The sequence below is a fragment of the Xyrauchen texanus genome, chromosome 36 (genome assembly GCF_025860055.1).
Source record: "Xyrauchen texanus isolate HMW12.3.18 chromosome 36, RBS_HiC_50CHRs, whole genome shotgun sequence".
Classification (NCBI taxonomy): domain Eukaryota; kingdom Metazoa; phylum Chordata; class Actinopteri; order Cypriniformes; family Catostomidae; genus Xyrauchen; species Xyrauchen texanus.
This window is the reverse complement of record NC_068311.1, coordinates 27409233-27427084: the sequence shown is the minus strand read 5'-3', so window position 1 is coordinate 27427084 and position 17852 is coordinate 27409233. Positions and strand designations below refer to the sequence as shown.

Here is a 17852-nt window from a genome sequence, read left to right as displayed (position 1 = left end):
TTTCCTCAATCAGAGAGAGAACTTAGCATTTGCTAAAAAGTGTAATCAGTTTAGCTTGAGTGTGACTGAAAAAAACACAATTGCATGCAGTCTACCCTATTCTTAAATTAGCTCAATTTAACATATTTGAACCATGTCTGAATTCATTCTGCAGATTTCCAAAAATCAGCACAGCAGCACAGAAAATGTGAAAAAGGTTAGCAGTTTCAGTCTGAGCCTAGTCATGGGATACATCAGGCCTTAAAATCAAACTTTTTTAGCCTTTTATGGTAACAACTCAGGACATGTCTGAGTTGTTACCAAACAGCTTTATGTCAATGGCCTCGTGTGGTCATAATTTTATTGACCGAAGAGACATGGGGCCTAGTCGGTCAAGACCCGAGCTGGTTACAAACATACCACTTTCAGGTAGCCTGGGAGCCCAATTCGCGTCTGGAGTGTGAGGTTTAGAACCCAAGTTAAACAACACCAGGAAGTGAACACAGCCCCATGAGCACAGAAAAGCTAAAGGAGGTGTGGCTGTGGAATTGAGGAGGAGGAAGGAGAAACTGCCAAAGTACAGAGCCTCTTCACGAGCACACGAATGACTCAGAGAACGAAAAAGAGTCAGAGGTCGCTTCAACTGACCCGGACCCAGAGAATCATTCAAATGGAGACAAAAATGTGAATGAAAATGAATGCTACATGGAATAGTTGATAATGTGATAATTATCAATAGTCAGCTGATAATGACTCACTCTCGAGCTTAAACAAACACACAAATGTGTCATAAAAGTAATGATACTTATGCATTATATTCCAAGACTTCTGATGGCATACAATACATTTTGGTGAGAAACAACAGGAATTTTAAGCTATTTAAAATCTTGACTTCAACCACAGACTATACATGTTCAAAAGTGCATGAGAGAAGCTTTCTCACAATGTCTCACATGTAAACCTTGCAAATGCAAAACAGCACAAGTAGTCACACGAGCAGAACAAGTTCTCACATAAAAAGCAGAAGTTGTCACATCAACAGCACATACAAAATTATCATAAAAGTAGTCAGACTTACAGTATGCATTATATTCCAAGTCTTCTGAAGGCATATAATCAATTTTGGTGAGAAACAACAGGAAATTTAAGCTTTTTTACTAGGCATGCACCGAAATTTTGGTCACCAAAAATTGCATTTTTGTTTTTTGTTTTATACTTCCCCATCCCACCCCTCAGATCCCAGATTTCACTCCTGATCTATCTAGCCATTGTCACGGCACTACAGAGCAAAGGCCGATCATGTCAGCAGTGTGGAAATTCTTCAAAGTTTCTAATAAGGATGTCAAATTTGCGATCTGCAGTGTTTGTTCAGCAGAAATTTCAAGTGGGGGTACGGTGCTGAAGCACTTTTGCAAGACAGGTTTGATACACCACCTGAAAACACGACATCCAATTCAATATGCAGAGTACAGCAAAACAACAATGCTTAAAAGTACCCCAACTAGCACACCAACACCATTGGTCGCCACACTCTTTGAAAAGGCTAAGAAATTTGCAAATAATTGTGCCAAAGCCCGTGGCATTACAGAGAAAATAATGGAATTCATTGCCTCAGATGACCAGCCATTCTCTGTTGTGGAGGACATTGGATTTCGTAGGCTCATACAACATATTGAGTCGTGTTACACACTGCCAAGCAGACGTTATTTTGCAGAAACCTGTCTACCTAAAATGTTTGACTGTGATGCAAAACACGTTCATGAGCTCATGAACACAGACATCTGGAGCTCAGACGTAAGTCCAACTAGTATGCTTAGCTTAACAGTGCAGTGGATAAACACTGATTATAAATTGCAAAACATTTTGCTTCATGTGGAAATTTCTCACAAATAAGGAAATGGTTTATCAAACGAGTTAGAATATTATATTTCTAAAAATCATCAGAATATAAAAAATCTTAAATCACGTAGTTTATGGGGGGGATATACCAGAATATTTGATTCAGTAAATTGAGTACACTCAGTGGGTGGGGAAAACTGGTGGAGAAGGACTAACTGAGGTTACTCATGGGGCTTTATATATTATTGCAGTAGGTCAGCACCTTAATAATGCAGCAAAGGAATTGGCTAATGTTCTGAGACAATCATCCAATTTTTAGATGCACCATACAGCATGCCCAAAACAGCCCAAATGGTGGAGGATATTCAGGTTATACGTATGGGTCAAATTCCTGACCGAATAGCAGAATCCTTATCCCAATATTTCAATTTTTAAGGGGATCAATTTAAAATAACTTCTAACAGACATGCTCCGTTAATTGAAATAGCCATCAATGAAAATGATTTGTCAGGATCTGAAATAATATCCTTAGTAGTGTTATGGCCACAATATGGAAGGTGTAACATAATGACAGTTAGACGATTCCAATCAATGGGTGTTAGACAACGAGAATCTGTAATCAGACTAGGAAGAAATGGATATTGGGCTGTAGATTCTATAGATTCTACCAAAGACTGTTGTGTGGAGGAACATGATTGAAATCCTCTATCCTCTCCAATTAGGTGGAATTCATGACCCACATGCCGTTACAGTAAGAACCAGAGTGGTGGAATGATGATTTGGTGGAAGAGAGAAATTATGTATTTTTCAAGATGGTTAAGAAACTTAAAGTGCAGCAAAGGATGACCAGCCATTAAAGCAGCCCAATAAGAGGCAATTCACACAATGGGTCATATGGATATTTCATTGGGTTCATTATTAAAACGTAAACATTATTATAAATGGCACATAGTATACAAGGACATATCACGGGGATGGGGTTTTCTTTTATTTCCTTTTGTTCCGTTCCTATGTTTCCTTTCCCTGCTTTCCTATGTCTGTTTCTTTCTTTTGGTTGATCAATCTTCTCTCTCCTACTCATAACAGGTCGCCACCTGGTGGAGATGGGTGGAGCTTGTCGGCCGGAGCTCCAGTGGAGAGAATTGAAGACTAAAATTGTCATGTTTATCAGACAATTATTGATTATGGTAAATGGTCTGCACTGATATAGCGCCTTTTTAAACTTAGCGGTATTCAAAGCGCTTTACACTGCGTCTCATTCACCCATTCACACACAAGACAAGTTGTTGAACTTATGCTATTCATGCGAGAACTTGCGCTGTTCACGTGAAACTTGTGCTGTTTATAGTATGTGAGAACTTGCTCTGTTAATGTGAGAACTTGTTCTGTTAATTTACTTGAATCCGAGTTCTAGGGTGATCACAGAGCCTTTGTGAACGAACTTCTCTGTTGCTCTTATGAAAGTGTACAGGACACATATGTTGTGAAATAAGTTATATATTATTTACACATTTACAAAATTACATTTCACATCAAAAAAAATTTTTCACCAAAACAGTATGTCTTCAGAAGACATGGAATATGACACATAAATTGCATGGATTACTTTAATGATACATTTGGTGTTTTTTTTACTTTTAAAATGAGTCATCGCTTGGAAATCAGGGATCACAACATTCTTTAAAACATCTCAAATGGGTTTGGCATGACAGAATTTTCATTTTTAGGTAAGCTGTCCCTTTCAGATTCTGAGTAACACCAACAAAACCTGCTCAACTGTTGATTGTTATCTCTGTATACGTGCTCAGACATGTCCAAAGAACCATCCTAAACACAACAGATCATTGTGACTTCAAACAGTGACCAGAGCAATGTCAAGTTGAAGAGGGTTTCCCCCAACTCACCTGAACCTCATCTCCATATTTAATTATGAGTGTTCCAGGTAGAGTCATCATTAGGACAAGTATGGCTCTCTGCAGCTTCCACGGTACACCTCCACCTACCTGTGATTTGTGCAAACATATGATACATGGCATACACAGCACATAGACATATTGTGTTACAAGAGTTTTCTTCTCTTTTAATCAATTGGTACTGTCAGTCCTAAGAAACATCCACTAACAATCCAGCTCGGCCAGTCTCCCTGTGGCACCTGCAGACAGGTCTCCATTGCTTCAGCCACTTCAGGGACTGACAATGGATGATGTGAAGGAGAAATAAGTGGCTTTGTAACCAGCTCCACCAGTGAGCCATTAACAACAAGGTTGTATGTGTTAAGTGCTGGAAGAGAATTTCCTGTTTGCTCACTATCAAAATTCTTAAAAAATGAGAGGGAAAAAAGTTTTTATGCAGCCATGACTTACTTAAAGCTCATTGTTTGTAACATGTTTATTAATAGGCATATTACACTAACTTCAATGCAACACAGTTCTTTATAGGCTCACAATGAATGTATAGACAAGTACTGCAATTGCCAGTACAAGTTCAGTTGAACAACTTCAGAATACCTTTCGTCATCCAGAGAACCGAACTCTTGCATCAACACACTCCACTCCATTAGTGTCTACAAACCATAAATACACATCCATTTCTATCCCAGTACTGGGCAGTTGCTCCAAACAAAGATGTAAATAAAATATACAACCTTCTCCAAATCATTCCTCCAAATGCCCACACACTTTCCATACAACCAGAACACATCAGTCTGTTTTCAGAAGATTTGACCTTTGCGGAGAAGGCTGCGTCTGTGTCACAGATTCCAAACCCTGAAACACCATGCTCCAGCCAGAACCTCAACGAGTGCATGAGAGGAAAATACTACCATATGCACGATAATAAACCAAAGTTAAGCAGAAATAGTGACATAAATCATTCATTTTGACCACACAAATCAATTGTTAATCCAGTGGAAGCACTGGGTGAACAACTGTTTTATCCTTACAAAAAGTACTATGGTGGTGCCATGGTACAGTGATATCAGATGGTAATACCATGGTACTTTTTGCAAGTGTAACATTTTGTTTTAAATAGTGTTGAGGGACTGAACATACATTACCTGCACATGCAATGATGTACTGGACCAAAGCTCAGTGTCATTACTCAGCTGATGCTCAGACAGTTCAAATGCACAAAGATCCAGAATTATTTATACACCTGAACCAAATCAGATAGTCGGATCAATTAGCATTGCATTAAATGGTGTTAAATTGCCAAGTTAAACTATTACTACTAAAATAGACACTTCATTATAGATTTAAGAAGTAAATTGGACAATTATGTGGTAGAGATAGACGTTTTCCATCAGTCAGTAAAGTCATTATTTCATTATTTGTTTTCAAATGCCACTTGGTTTGATATTTTGTTATTTAAGCCAATGACATTCATATGCTTCTACAGTCTGGCTTGAGTCTCCAAATATTTATTTGTACTTATGGTTCTGGGCGTGACGTTCCACGCTGAAAGAATATTGCTAAACAGCGCCATCTAGTGAATTTCAAGGGTAGTACAATCATGAACCAATGCAGTGAGATGCTGTCATTTTACAAAACGTTTAAATGTTATCAGATAGTGAATGGCAGAAATGCTAAATACGAAAATAAGAGCAAGTGCAATAGTCAAGACAATTCACCATGCAAATCTACCTGCTTTAAGGCTTTCTATGATTAGTTGCCTGAATTGTGGAAGAGTGCCCAGTCGTTGGTCAATCTCTTTCAGGTTAGAAGGGGAACATCCCCTCCAAGATCACAGCTCCAACCCCCAGTGACTTCAAGTATGGCAGCCTCTCAGACACTTCTGAACGAAAGATATACGCTATCATGCTTGGCTTTACTAATGGAATCAGCAGAAATGTGTCATTTCATTTGTGACAACAAACGGAATTGCAAATACAGTAATATGTTACAGAGAGCTCAGAAAATCATTGGTTGTAATAAAAAATATATACAACCAAAAATAAACGTTTCCCCAACAGTACACTAGGCATGACATTTTAACATAAATTGCTGTAGAAAGACTAATCCTTGTCCATAAGGTGCACCTTACCTGTTAGGAATGTTTGAAAACGAAAGAAGATCTTTCTGATTATGATGGTTGCTTTTGTTTCAGTTTTCAGTTCATTGTTAGAACAAACGCTCCATTGGTATAGTTAAAACAGTCGCAACAAAGAGCAGGTTCCACTGATCTTCTGTGAGCTCCAAATGCTCCTGTACTTTCTGTTTTTAACCCTCTTCTAAAGTAAAAGTATGTCAGGATGACCAAAGATAGGGTTTGAGTGATTATTATAGACGTGCTGTGACACAACACTTTACTAACAAATTCTACAGAACTTGTTGTACATTGGATTTTGCCATTAGCAGAACCTTGAAATTACCTGTTGTTTGTGTGTGTGTGTGTGTGTGTGTGTGTGTGTGTGTGTGCGTGTTTTGGACGTTGTGGGGACATTTTGTCGGTCCCCATGAGGAAAACAGCTTATAAATCATACTAAATTATGTTTTTTGAAAATGTAAAAATGCAGAATGTTTTCTGTGAGGGTTAGGTTTAGGGGATAGAATATAAAGTTTGTACAGTATAAAAACCATTATGTCTATGGAAAGTCCCCATGAAACATGGAAACACAACACGTGTGTCGTGGGGCAACCAATAGTTCCAAACCCAGAATAGTTTCAGCACTGAACCCCATTCATTTCAGTGTTTCTCAAGCACACTCGCTGGTAACTTGATGAAATGACTGCATTTTGTGACATTTTAACGCATTAGCTGACCTCTCATGAATAGCGGTATTTTATGAAGCCAGCTCTAGTTCATGAATATCGTTAGATAATAGCTATATCAAGGGACAGTCCTAATGCAGTGGAAGAAATAGAAAAATGGCTACCGAGACTGCACGGCCTTGTGGTGGTACCAGGTCTAGGGAGCGAAGACTTGTTACTGAAAACAACCAAAGCATGTGGAAAATATTCACTTTCCCTTGCATTTAAAACTTCATCTCTTAGGCCAGCTGCTTGTGTTGTCTAATCTTTTAAGAAAGCTATGTAAATAGGGCAGTTCTACTGTGGAGTTGGAATTGCAGCCCAACTTTGATTAGACCAATGAAACATTTACATAAAGATTGTGTTGAGTGCAGCCTAAAAAGAACATTACAGTGTGCTTATTGGACCATCACTTAAGTATTTTTGGAAGACATTTAATTTTACATTATCTTAAGATAACTTCAAATCCAAATTGTGTCAAATGTATCTTCTCTATCACCTCATTTAAGAGGTGTGAATAAAACATGATAATTTTATTTAGGTTTATAGGAACTTGTGCAATAACTTTTGGACCTCTGAAATTGGCAGTCTGTCAAATGTCTATAATTACTTCATGTTCACTTGATACATCTGAAAATACCAACAAATTTAAGCTGAGAGTTTACACTTGAAGTCCATAGTCCTTATTTAATTTCAGATTCAATGTACTGACTGAAATCATGCCAATGTTCAAATAAGTATGGACCTAACTGTGGGTGTGTACTCTCACTTTTGTAATCTCTACCTCATTAAAACTTTGGGAAATATTGGCTTTCGATGTGTATTTAAACTGTGCCCTTCAATGTATTTACCTTAACACAGTTTCATCTTTCTTTACCACTCCCATTTCTCTCCAGCAGCAACAGCCTTAACTCGACTCAAGACCAGGTCTCCTCTGGGGCCTATGACATGGTCTGCTTCCAGTGGTGGAATGTAAAGTACATTTACTCAAGTACTGTAAGTACACATTTGAGGTACTTATACTTCAATTGGTTGCCTTCTTTAATGTGTTAAATTGAGCAGTTGCTTACATTCATTGATATCCACTTGTTGTGCATGCTTATGTGAATGTCTTAACATAAGATAACATTAGGATGTGAGTAATTATGATCATAGACGCACGAGAAATATATTAATACATATATAGTATAATTGTATTCAACGTTATGGGAGCAATCACCCTTCCCTCCAAAAATAAACACAGAAATACGGATTAATGCCGTCTCTCCATCACCCCCCAGAAGAAATGCTATTATAAATGTAGTCATTGTAGTAAATAATACACATTTTGCTTTAATATTTACCGAAAATTGCTGCAAATATAGTCGCTACTGCTGTCTGTACCGCTTAAACCCATTCAAACAGGTTGACAGCATGGATTTGTTTGGAAATATTGAGATCTACATGAACCAGTGGTGGCGAGTTCAAAAAGTGTCACAATTCTCTTTTTCAGCGCTGCTGCATCTTGCAAGTCGACAAGAAACTAACACAACATGCCCATTTCAAGGAATGCCCCCTTGGATAGTAAAGTGATCTAATCACTGTGTGATTCATGTTGTCTTAACTGTGTAAATGGGCTATAGCAAACAATAACTAAATTATGTCACATATTATATTATTAAACCGAAGATATAAAAGTGAAATTAAACATTTATCTGTTCTGTTTCTCCAGTTAGCTCACAAGCAATAGGTTAGCCTATTAGCTTAGCATGCTGCTAGCTTCTTCTCCTCTTCATTTTCATCACATTTATGGTCACTGTTGCTACCTAGTGACACGGCGGTATAATTGTATTCATAAGAACCTTTAAGTTCCGGTCTGTTTATTCATTTTACAAACTTTTCGTTTTTTAATAATTAATAATTGTGGTTAAGGTTAGGTAAAGGGGCGGGGGAAGATGTAGCTGTAGGTTTGCTGCAGCACTGCTAATAAACACAACACTCACAGTGTATAAATGTGACATCCAACTGTTGCAAAACATCAGTATTTCTCCGGTTATTTGAATATGGTGTAACTTGTAGTGGGCATGATTTGTAGTAGTCTTGCACAACACAGACCCTTCTCCTTCATCCTGGGACTTCAGGGATCTCATAACAATAATATACACTTCCAAACAGACATAGAGAGAAAAAGAGAAAATGCTCTTATACAAAATTAGACCTTTCAAACACATCTTTATAGGTGTACTCAAGTCAAAAACATTATCATTTAAAATGTATTTAAAAAAAAAAACTGCATCAAATACACATTGCAAAGGAGGAGAAAAAATAAATATGAGACAGAGACAAACAGAGAGCTAAACATAAATCAACAAATACAAGGACTATATAATTAAAATTATAATGATTATATTATATATATTATACTTATAAATATATTATTGACTATACTGAAATGGCCTGTCTTAAAGAAATGCTCCAGGTTCAATACAAGTTGAGCTCAATCGAAAGCATTTGTAATAATATTATAATAATATAATATTAATTACCACAAAAAAAATTTAAAAAAAAATTAATAAATATATATATATATATATATATATATATATATATATATATATATATATATATATATATATATATATATATATATATTTTGACTCATCCCTCCTTTTCTTAAAAATAAATAAATAAATAAAATCTTGGTTCCAGTGAGGTACTTACAATGGAAGGGCAATTATGTAACAATAAAATACTTACTGTTTCAAAATTATAGCTACAAGACATAAATAATATGTGTGTAAAAATGATTTTACTGTGATAAAATCACTTACTAACCTTTTCTGTGTAAAGTTATAAACAATTTTACAACTTTGTTACCATGATGTAATGTCAAAACAAACCCTAAAACGACTGTGAAAATTATGATTTTTAACAAATTTACAGCTCAAATAATACACAAATTTTAACCGAAGAATTAATGCAACTGCTTTTATAAAATTATATGCTTCACATTTCTGTTCAAACCCTCCAAAAATTTGCCCCATTCACTTCCATTATAAGTGCCCCTCTGAAATCCAGATTTGTGCTTTTTTTAAAGAATAGTAGGAACGAGTCAATTTTTTTTTTGTGGTAATCAACATTATGCCACAAATGCTGTCGACTGACTCAACTAGTATTGAACCCGGAATATTCCTTTAAAGACATTTGTGTCATAAATCATAAAAATGGGTCATAAAAATCTTGTCAAATAATGCTAAACTTTTAGTTAACCTGGTTAACTGTAAAACAATCCAGAACCACAATATTATGTAAAAGCATTCATTGCAGAAGATTTAGAAAAATGAAATGTTAGTAAAGTGAAGTTATTTAAATAAAGTGAATGCATTCCAAAAGAAGTACAATTTCTTTAACACAGTGTCTACTGGAGAATGCTTTGCCTTCATGAAAGTCTTTGATAATTTCACCATCTCTTTATGTTTACAATAAACAACATTGTACAGTTTGGCTAAACAGTTTGACCTCTTTAAAGCAGGTGGCACAGAAAATGTCCCTCTCATTATTCTCCTCTGATTATTATGTTTACAGAGATACAAGGCTTGATTCCATTTCCAGGTTAACCGCCACTAGTTGGAATCCTCCGAGCCGCCAGTTTCCTAATATAAAAGTATATATGAGAATTCAAATCAAAATATGACTATATCACTAGTTTTACTGATGTTTTGAAAGATTAAATGTATATGTAATAAATTACTTTTCATGACTTTGACACCAAATAACTGCATGTGATTTAATTAAATTGTTACATTGTGTGGAAGGAATAATTCAAATTTTAATTCAAGAAAGATTTTACATGTGAAATAAGATTTCAAAGTTTCAACACTTACCATCTGCTCAGTAGATCTAAAGACTGCTGCATATTTTTGATATGCGGCAATTATGCAATCTCTCCTATAAAAGAAAGAAAAGAGTTAGAAATCTGCAAGCGTTTTGTCCACTGGAAATGTTTTTGGAAAAATTGATTTTTTGTATTGTTGGCTAAATGATCAGCACAAAGGTACACAACAGTATAACACACATATAGTGTATCTACCCTGAATATGGTCACTTGCTGTCCTTTCTCTCTTTCTTTCTTTCTTTCTTGCCCCCTTAACTACATCATTAATTAGTCATAAAATCTATCATGTTTTCAGAGACTGTAAAGGACCAAAAAAAGCAGGTACTTCTCACTTTCAGTACCACTCACTTGCATGAAATGCCACCACCTGGTGGAAGGCCCGGAATGTTCTCAGATGCCAGAAATTTCATCACATAAAGCAGGTCAGGTTCCTTATCTTTAGCTCTGATAATTTGAATGATCTCTGAGTAATGTTAAAGGAAAAGATATGATTATACAGAGAAACTCTTAACATTTTGGAGACTTTATATTACACGCATCTGCTAGGAGGACTACTGCATCTAATCAGGCCTCTTTATAGAATCTGCAACTTTTTATACTGAATGAAAAGGTCCGTTTACCTTCCACTTTTTGCTCAATGATTTGCTCCAGCTCTGTCTCATGTTGCAGTGCCTCCGGTTTAACCTTGGGGGCGCCATCGAAGCAGATGATGATGATGCTGATGTTGTCTAAACTTCCCTGGAAGATGTGAGAGACATTTTAATAATCTAAAATTAAACAGAAGTTTAATATTGAAAGAATACTTTCTAGAACTTTTTAATACTATAGAACCTATAAAACCTCATCTATCTAGAGCCTGTGTTCTATGTCTCACTTCATTCTTTGTAACTAGGTGAATAGATTCTATGAAACCATCACAATTGACCATAACATTTATGAATTCTGTTTTTGTTTTATTGCTCCAACATTTAAGTAAACATTGCTTAAAGATGCTTTCTCACTTTTAGAAATTGAAGTAGCCATAATAATGTATTATTTAACTTAATTTATTGTTTAGCCTAAAAAAACACTTTTTGTTATTTGTTTTTATTTATAAAGAGGTCTTCTACATAGAATCCCAATTACATGTTTTATTTTTCTAAAAGTGTAGATTACCTGATATTTTACTTTAAAGGGTCATGACATGCCTTTTCTTATTATTCATGTTCCTTGAGGTGAACTTATAATATTAGTAAAGTTATTTTGTCATATATTTTTAAAACATAATCCTTTTCCACCCTCATTTTGGTTTTGTGCTGCTTCTCCTTTAAGACTTGACAGTACACACCCCCTATTATGATTGGCTCTCTGCTCTTGACTGACATGCACTCTCCTTGCCATCTCACTGCTCACCACTACTGAACGGGCTATGGAAGTGATAAGATAAACTAGGTGTTGTTGTGTTGTTGTGGAGGCAGTCAGATACAAATGTTTACCACAGTGTGACATCACAATGTGAAGGAAGAAGAGAATGAGTCATTTTGGCAGCTTGTTTTCAACAAATTATCTTTTTGCACTGAGGAAGAAATTTGGAGTTCTGAAACTTACAGTATATGCTTTAATAGTACAATTACCTCTTATATGTCAAAAGATCAAGGAACATTTGATTCTTCTTGTCATGGCCCCTTTAAAAAAGCCTGCCTAAATGTGTAAACAAATGTATTTTTTTTAATCTCACAACAAATGCTATGATATTTTTCATGATATTATAATAGAATAGATATGTAAATAATACTAGAACACACTAAGAAATAGAAACACAAAACTCTATAATAGATGATTAAATATCAAACAGGAAGTGGTAGAGTTCAAGTAAGAATTCAGATCACTGTGTTCACAGACAGCTAATGCCAATCCAGACTGGTTACAAACAAAAGGCTCTCTTGGCCTGGTCAAGTAGCAGGCATGGATCTCCCTGAACCTGAAAACTTAGTCTGAATCTCACCCTTAATCCCCATCTCTCTCTCTCTCTCTCTCTCTCTCTCTCTCTCTCTCTAACTGTCTTTCTTGTAATCATTCTATTTAAAGCACAGTATCTTCATAAAGAACAGGTCAAGCTGTTTCTATTACGTGCATTGTAATCTTCCTCACTTTAACATGCGGCAGGGAAATATAGTGCCTATAATATGTTTTTATAGAAATACTTTTATAAATAATTTACCATTTTAGAAGGCTGCTTGTAAACATTATGTCTGGCAATTGATCAATACCAGATGACTTAATCAATCTCAGACTTGAGTCATTGACTCTAGTCATTTGTTCATTAATGATGCAGGTCAGTGGTATACAATGAAATATTGATGCCATGATGTTTATAATGTGACAACATTGATGGTACAGTGGCATTCATTTTCAGGGATCATCTACTGTTTTGTATTGCAAAGCCAGACATTCTGATGATGTCACAATAATAGAATACCGGTTAGTTATAAAGAAATAACCTATTTAAATTATTATGCATCAGTTTTCGCAAATGTTTGTACATACATGCTGAAAAATGTAGAGACTTACTGGAAAATATTTGCAAAATCATATTACGTTGCTCCTTGCACATATAGCGATATTTCCTAGATGAAATGTCAGAGGAGGTTTTAAGAATAATATGCTCTATCAAGTTTTAAATCAACCAAAACTACCTACCCTAAACCTTGAACCTTATCCTAACCGATAGTGTCATAAAAAGCAAATGTAACATGACAAACAAAATGAAACAACCACATAATTTTGCACATCTACAACACTTTTGACACACATATGCAACACTCAGTTGAACTACTGTAATATTATAGGCTTGAACAAGCTTCTAAATAGAGTTGGTTATGTAATGCAGAAGTCATGCACATTAGTAAAAGAGATTTTTGATGTTATAAGATAGCATTTTGTGAGGAACAGGGCAAAAAGTAAGTGTTTTTGAACTGCTAATCTGCTGTTTTACTTGTAATTTATGTAAAAGCGACTAAAAATCGTTGTTTTAGCACCTCTAGTGAGCACAAAGCATTGAATACGATATCCCACAAATTTATTGGAATGCACTAACGATGTGCATGAGAAATCGATTAATCGAGTACTTGTTCAGCTTTAAATATTCGACTAGTAAAATCACTACTCGAATAATGCAATTCGATTTTTCTATGTGCCTTTGACTTTCCATGGGATACAATTAATCTGCTTTTCTTGACTAAATCTTGCCATTACAACTCAATGCATTGGTTGGCACTGTGGTTGCTTGATGTTGTTAAAGGAACAGTTCACCAAAAAATTTTATTCTGTCATTATTTAAAATGATTGTATCGCTTTTAAAGACTTGGAATGTACAGTGTTTTTCTATGTGTAAGTGTGAATGTTTTTTGTCATTTTTTTATTAGAAATACAGGTTCAAATGTTCAAGGTTGAATTTAAATTCTAAATTTCAAGTAATCGATTACTCGTTTTCTTATGTGTAAGAGTACTCAAAATTACTCAAAATGCCCATCCCTACAATGCACTCGACTTGATCTTCCAATTTCATTGGGAATGAACCAGCGATTTTAGCATCTTTATTTATTTACATCCAACATAATGTGGTCATGCGACAACAAAGTCATATACTATTATTTTAAATGTTTATCATTTCACCTTGCATACTGTTTCATATTATTCTTACAACTACAACAATAATTGCTTGATGAGCTCAGTTTTCCTTTCAGTGTTGATATATTTTCTATTGAATTGGAATGTTTGGGTGGTATACAGTATAACAAAGGGATTTATCCAATAGGCTTTAGTTATGTCACAGCCATGATGAGCCATGATTGGCTACTTGTTAGTCTGGTGGTATTAGGGGAGGGACATTCTCATACTAGAAAGTATTTGATTGGAAAAAAGCAGTAAGTGCAGGATGAACCCTCTATATTTTTCATTAGGTGGTATATTTTAAATGTATATCTGCTTAAGGTTAATGTTTACAACTTTGAGGAGAAAACTAGCATATAGATGCTTCAAAGCTGATAGACAAGAACTTAAAGCCAAAAACCCCAATTCGGATTCTGTGTTGTCTTTAAAGTTACAGTATGCGCTATCCAAAATATGTATAGAAGCACTCGTTGCACGGGTACCCCGTAAACATGACTTTGTTTCCTAGCAGACTGTTTGAAAACCTGCCCACCCTGATGACCTGAAGTTTCATAAAAATCTATCATTTCAGTTGGAGGTGAAGTGCTTGAAACTTTTGTTTGCAATAAGTACCAGATGGTCTGTAAACAGCCTGTGGGCATGCTGTCTGAGGCTGATACACTATCTACTGCCAATCTGTTGAAACCAACCTTATATAGGCAGAGGTCAATGACCTGTGCACAGATGTCCCTCAGATCGTCACAGACCTGCAGGCGGTTGCGTACAAACGCACACAACTCCTCATTACTGATGGCATCCCAGACACCATCACATGCCACAACCAAGAACTCATCTTCTGGAGTCCTCTTCAGCTCATACACCTCAGGTTCAGGTGACACCAACTGTTCAGTCTGAGCCCTCCATTCCACCTCTTTAAAGTCAAAGTCGCCAAGACCCCGAGACACGGCCAGTGAGCCATTGATGCGCTGCAAGGTGACGGATCCACCAGCATTCTGGATGCGCTCTTTCTCACGTGGGTTGAAGGGTTTGTGGTCCTCTGTGTAGAAGAACACCTGGCCATTCCTGCAGAGGAAGGTCCTCGAATCGCCGCAGTTGATGAAGTAGATGTTCCGTGGAGAGATCATAACAGCAGCTGCTGTTGAACCACTGTGGTCCCAGCTCTCATTGCGGGCCAGGGTGTACATGTGGCTGTCGATGCCAAGGAAGCCATCTCTGATGCCGCCTTTGACCTGTTCTACATCCTCACCCACCGTTACGCCACCTGGTTATATAATCATACTGTTTAATCACAGGGTCAATTAATGTAACTTCTAAATAAGGCTTTTCTATCTGTCTCCTGACCTGACTTTCAACCTACTTGACTGAAGCTTGTTACAGACTGACGGTTAAGCTTTTAGGCTAGTTTCTCTGACCATGATTAAGATTTGTTGCATGTTCTTGACGTGCGGCTAATGCGACTAATGTCAACCGATATATCAGCCAAGCCTATTAATTAAATTATCTCCATACACAGTATTCATTCTTGCCACAATGCATTTAACAGGATATCCCAGGTTCAATACAAGTTGACAAAATTTGTGATTCTTTAAAAAATAGAAGAAGCAAAAATCATGGTTACAGTGGCACTTATAATGGAAGTGAATGGGAAAGTGAGTGTATTATTTGAGCTGTAAAGTTGCTTACATCATCAATTTAATGGTCGTTTTAGGGTTTACAACATTTCGTCATTATGGCATTGTAAGCAATTTTATCACACTAAAATCATTTTTACACGCATATTCCACTTCTCGCGGATACACTTTTGAAATAGTGAGTATTTTAACGTTTACGGATTGGCCCCATTGACTTCCATTGTAAGTGCCTTTTATCAAAAATTATCTTAACTTGAATTGAACCTGGAATATTCCTTTCTTTTTTATTGATTTCAAAGCTTATACAAAGTTCAGCTTTATGATTATCATTAAAATGATTGACGCTCTGGCCTTGAAGTGGTCTGTCATGTTTTTTGTCCAATAGCTTTTGGATAACATTCTTTTTCCACCCAGTATTAAAAACGTGCCAATTTTAGTTGTAGGCAAATTAATAATAATAATAACAAAAAGATTTATTCAATTATCTAGTTAGCGGTGCATGCTAAGGCAATCATCACCTAAGGTTGCCAACTTTTAGCCAGGATATCCCGTATTATGGCCGAAATGAAGATGCTATGACGACTATTGTCCTAGCGGTGAATCGCTGGTGGGGGACTCCCCGTGCCCAATCGGAAGGTCAAAACAGACCATATTAATGGAATTGTGTCCCATATTGAAGCAAGAAAATGCTCAAGTGGAACCCCCTAGCATAGGGAAATTCACCAGGCGAAATTCTTGATCATTCAGATTCCCATTGAGATGTCCCAATGATTTATGCAATATAAAGGTAAATGTGACTTTGTCTTAACTCATCCAGCTTGTTTTAAAGACATGAATAATGTCTAAAATGAGTAGAGGTGTGCTATCACTTTTTTCGATCAGATTATAATTTGTACAATGTACAATAAAACAGGCAAATAAAATCCTAACATTCAAGGAGGAAACTGAGTCATTACTAGGGGCCAGAACATAGGTACCAGACTTGGGGGTGAGGTCTTTTGATTTTGGCCAGAAAACAACTGCCTATCCCTCTGAACATCTTAAATTCCATATAACAGCACCCTAGCAACCACTGAGATCACCCTAGCAGGGATGAAGGTTTGATTTATTTTAGTATTCTACAAACAGCTTTATTTGACTACCATATACTGTAGATTGTATAAACTGTGAGTACCTGTGTCAAGAATAAAATCCAGCAGGTGTCTGGAGCAATACTGAGCCACCGTCCTCCCTGCATGTCCATCATAAACAGCAAAATAGCTCCAGTCTGGAAATCCATCAGCCATTTCTGGCATGCAGGTGTGGGCATCCTCCATCTGGGCACGCCATCCCTGCATACTGGCCATGGCGTAGTTAATGCCACATTTTGAGCCCCCCTCTTCTGTGTCCTTATTCAAAATTGGCATCTGTAGGTAGGGGCTGGGAATGTCCTCTTCATTATCAAAGTCATCCTCATCGGTCCCTGGGTGCCTTCGCCCACCTTTAAAGAAGAAGGTAACCATCTTCTCAGTTTCCTTCACCAGCTGCCTCAGAAAAGAGGGCACCTCCACGGTGCTGGCCCGCCTGGCTGTTCTCATGGCCACCCGGATTCTCCACTTGAGTCTCCTGCTAGTACTACTCCTCAAATTCCTCTTCCTGGTCTTTGGAGGTGATCCAGTGCCTCAAATTGAGTTTGAGACAATAAAGAAGGGGTGCTGGCTGTACAAATGGTGTGCTTTCAAATCTTACAATTGATTTGGTCACTTTTTGTATGCTAAAGACATTTTTGTTTGTACAATAGCTCACTTGACTCCGTTGGTCCACATGAAAGCCATTGGGTAGAATTTACAGAAGCTTATGTTCTGAAGTCTCATGGATTCTGTCTGTTTATCACTTTTGCCAAGCACCTATCAAGTCCTGATTGGCCAATCTATTTATGTCCACTTATCCTTAGACACTAACGCTAGCTACACTGTGTTCTGTCACTCGCTCCCTCTGTTTTAGGCCATCATCTAATCCCTACTTCGTAATGTGCCTGGATTAGTTTGCGGATTCACTTCCACTTGATGAACCACACAGTGTTTCATGATAAGCATCCAAAGCATGGATGCATATTGCATGTTACATATAAAATTCAGGGACAGGCAAACA

General features: G+C 36.7%; 1 protein-coding gene and 1 pseudogene across 1 annotated transcript; both read right to left on the bottom strand.

The window, feature by feature from the left end:
- Window positions 1-277: 277 nt before the first annotated feature.
- LOC127629697 (4F2 cell-surface antigen heavy chain-like) lies at window positions 278-5635 on the bottom strand (annotated as a pseudogene).
- A 3578-nt stretch (window positions 5636-9213) lies between these two features.
- Window positions 9214-17581, bottom strand: ppm1na (protein phosphatase, Mg2+/Mn2+ dependent, 1Na (putative)). The gene is made up of 6 exons (XM_052107248.1): window positions 16897-17581; window positions 14781-15352; window positions 11061-11178; window positions 10789-10903; window positions 10430-10493; window positions 9214-10198 (listed from the first exon to the last, which is right to left on the bottom strand). Exons 1-6 carry the CDS (start codon window positions 17297-17299, stop codon window positions 10169-10171), a joined length of 1302 nt encoding a protein of 433 aa, XP_051963208.1. The 5' UTR covers window positions 17300-17581; the 3' UTR covers window positions 9214-10168.
- Window positions 17582-17852: the final 271 nt, after the last annotated feature.

Excerpts from the sequence above, each read along its gene's own strand:
- ppm1na (XM_052107248.1), bottom strand. The coding sequence starts at position 17,299 with ATGAGAACAGCCAGGCGGGCCAGCACCGTGGAGGTGCCCTCTTTTCTG. Across the intron at positions 15,353-16,896 it reads GGATTTTATTCTTGACACAG|GTGGCGTAACGGTGGGTGAG; the intron begins GTACTCACAGTT and ends TTATATAACCAG. Across the intron at positions 11,179-14,780 it reads TTGACCTCTGCCTATATAAG|GGAAGTTTAGACAACATCAG; the intron begins GTTGGTTTCAAC and ends CACATCTTCCAG.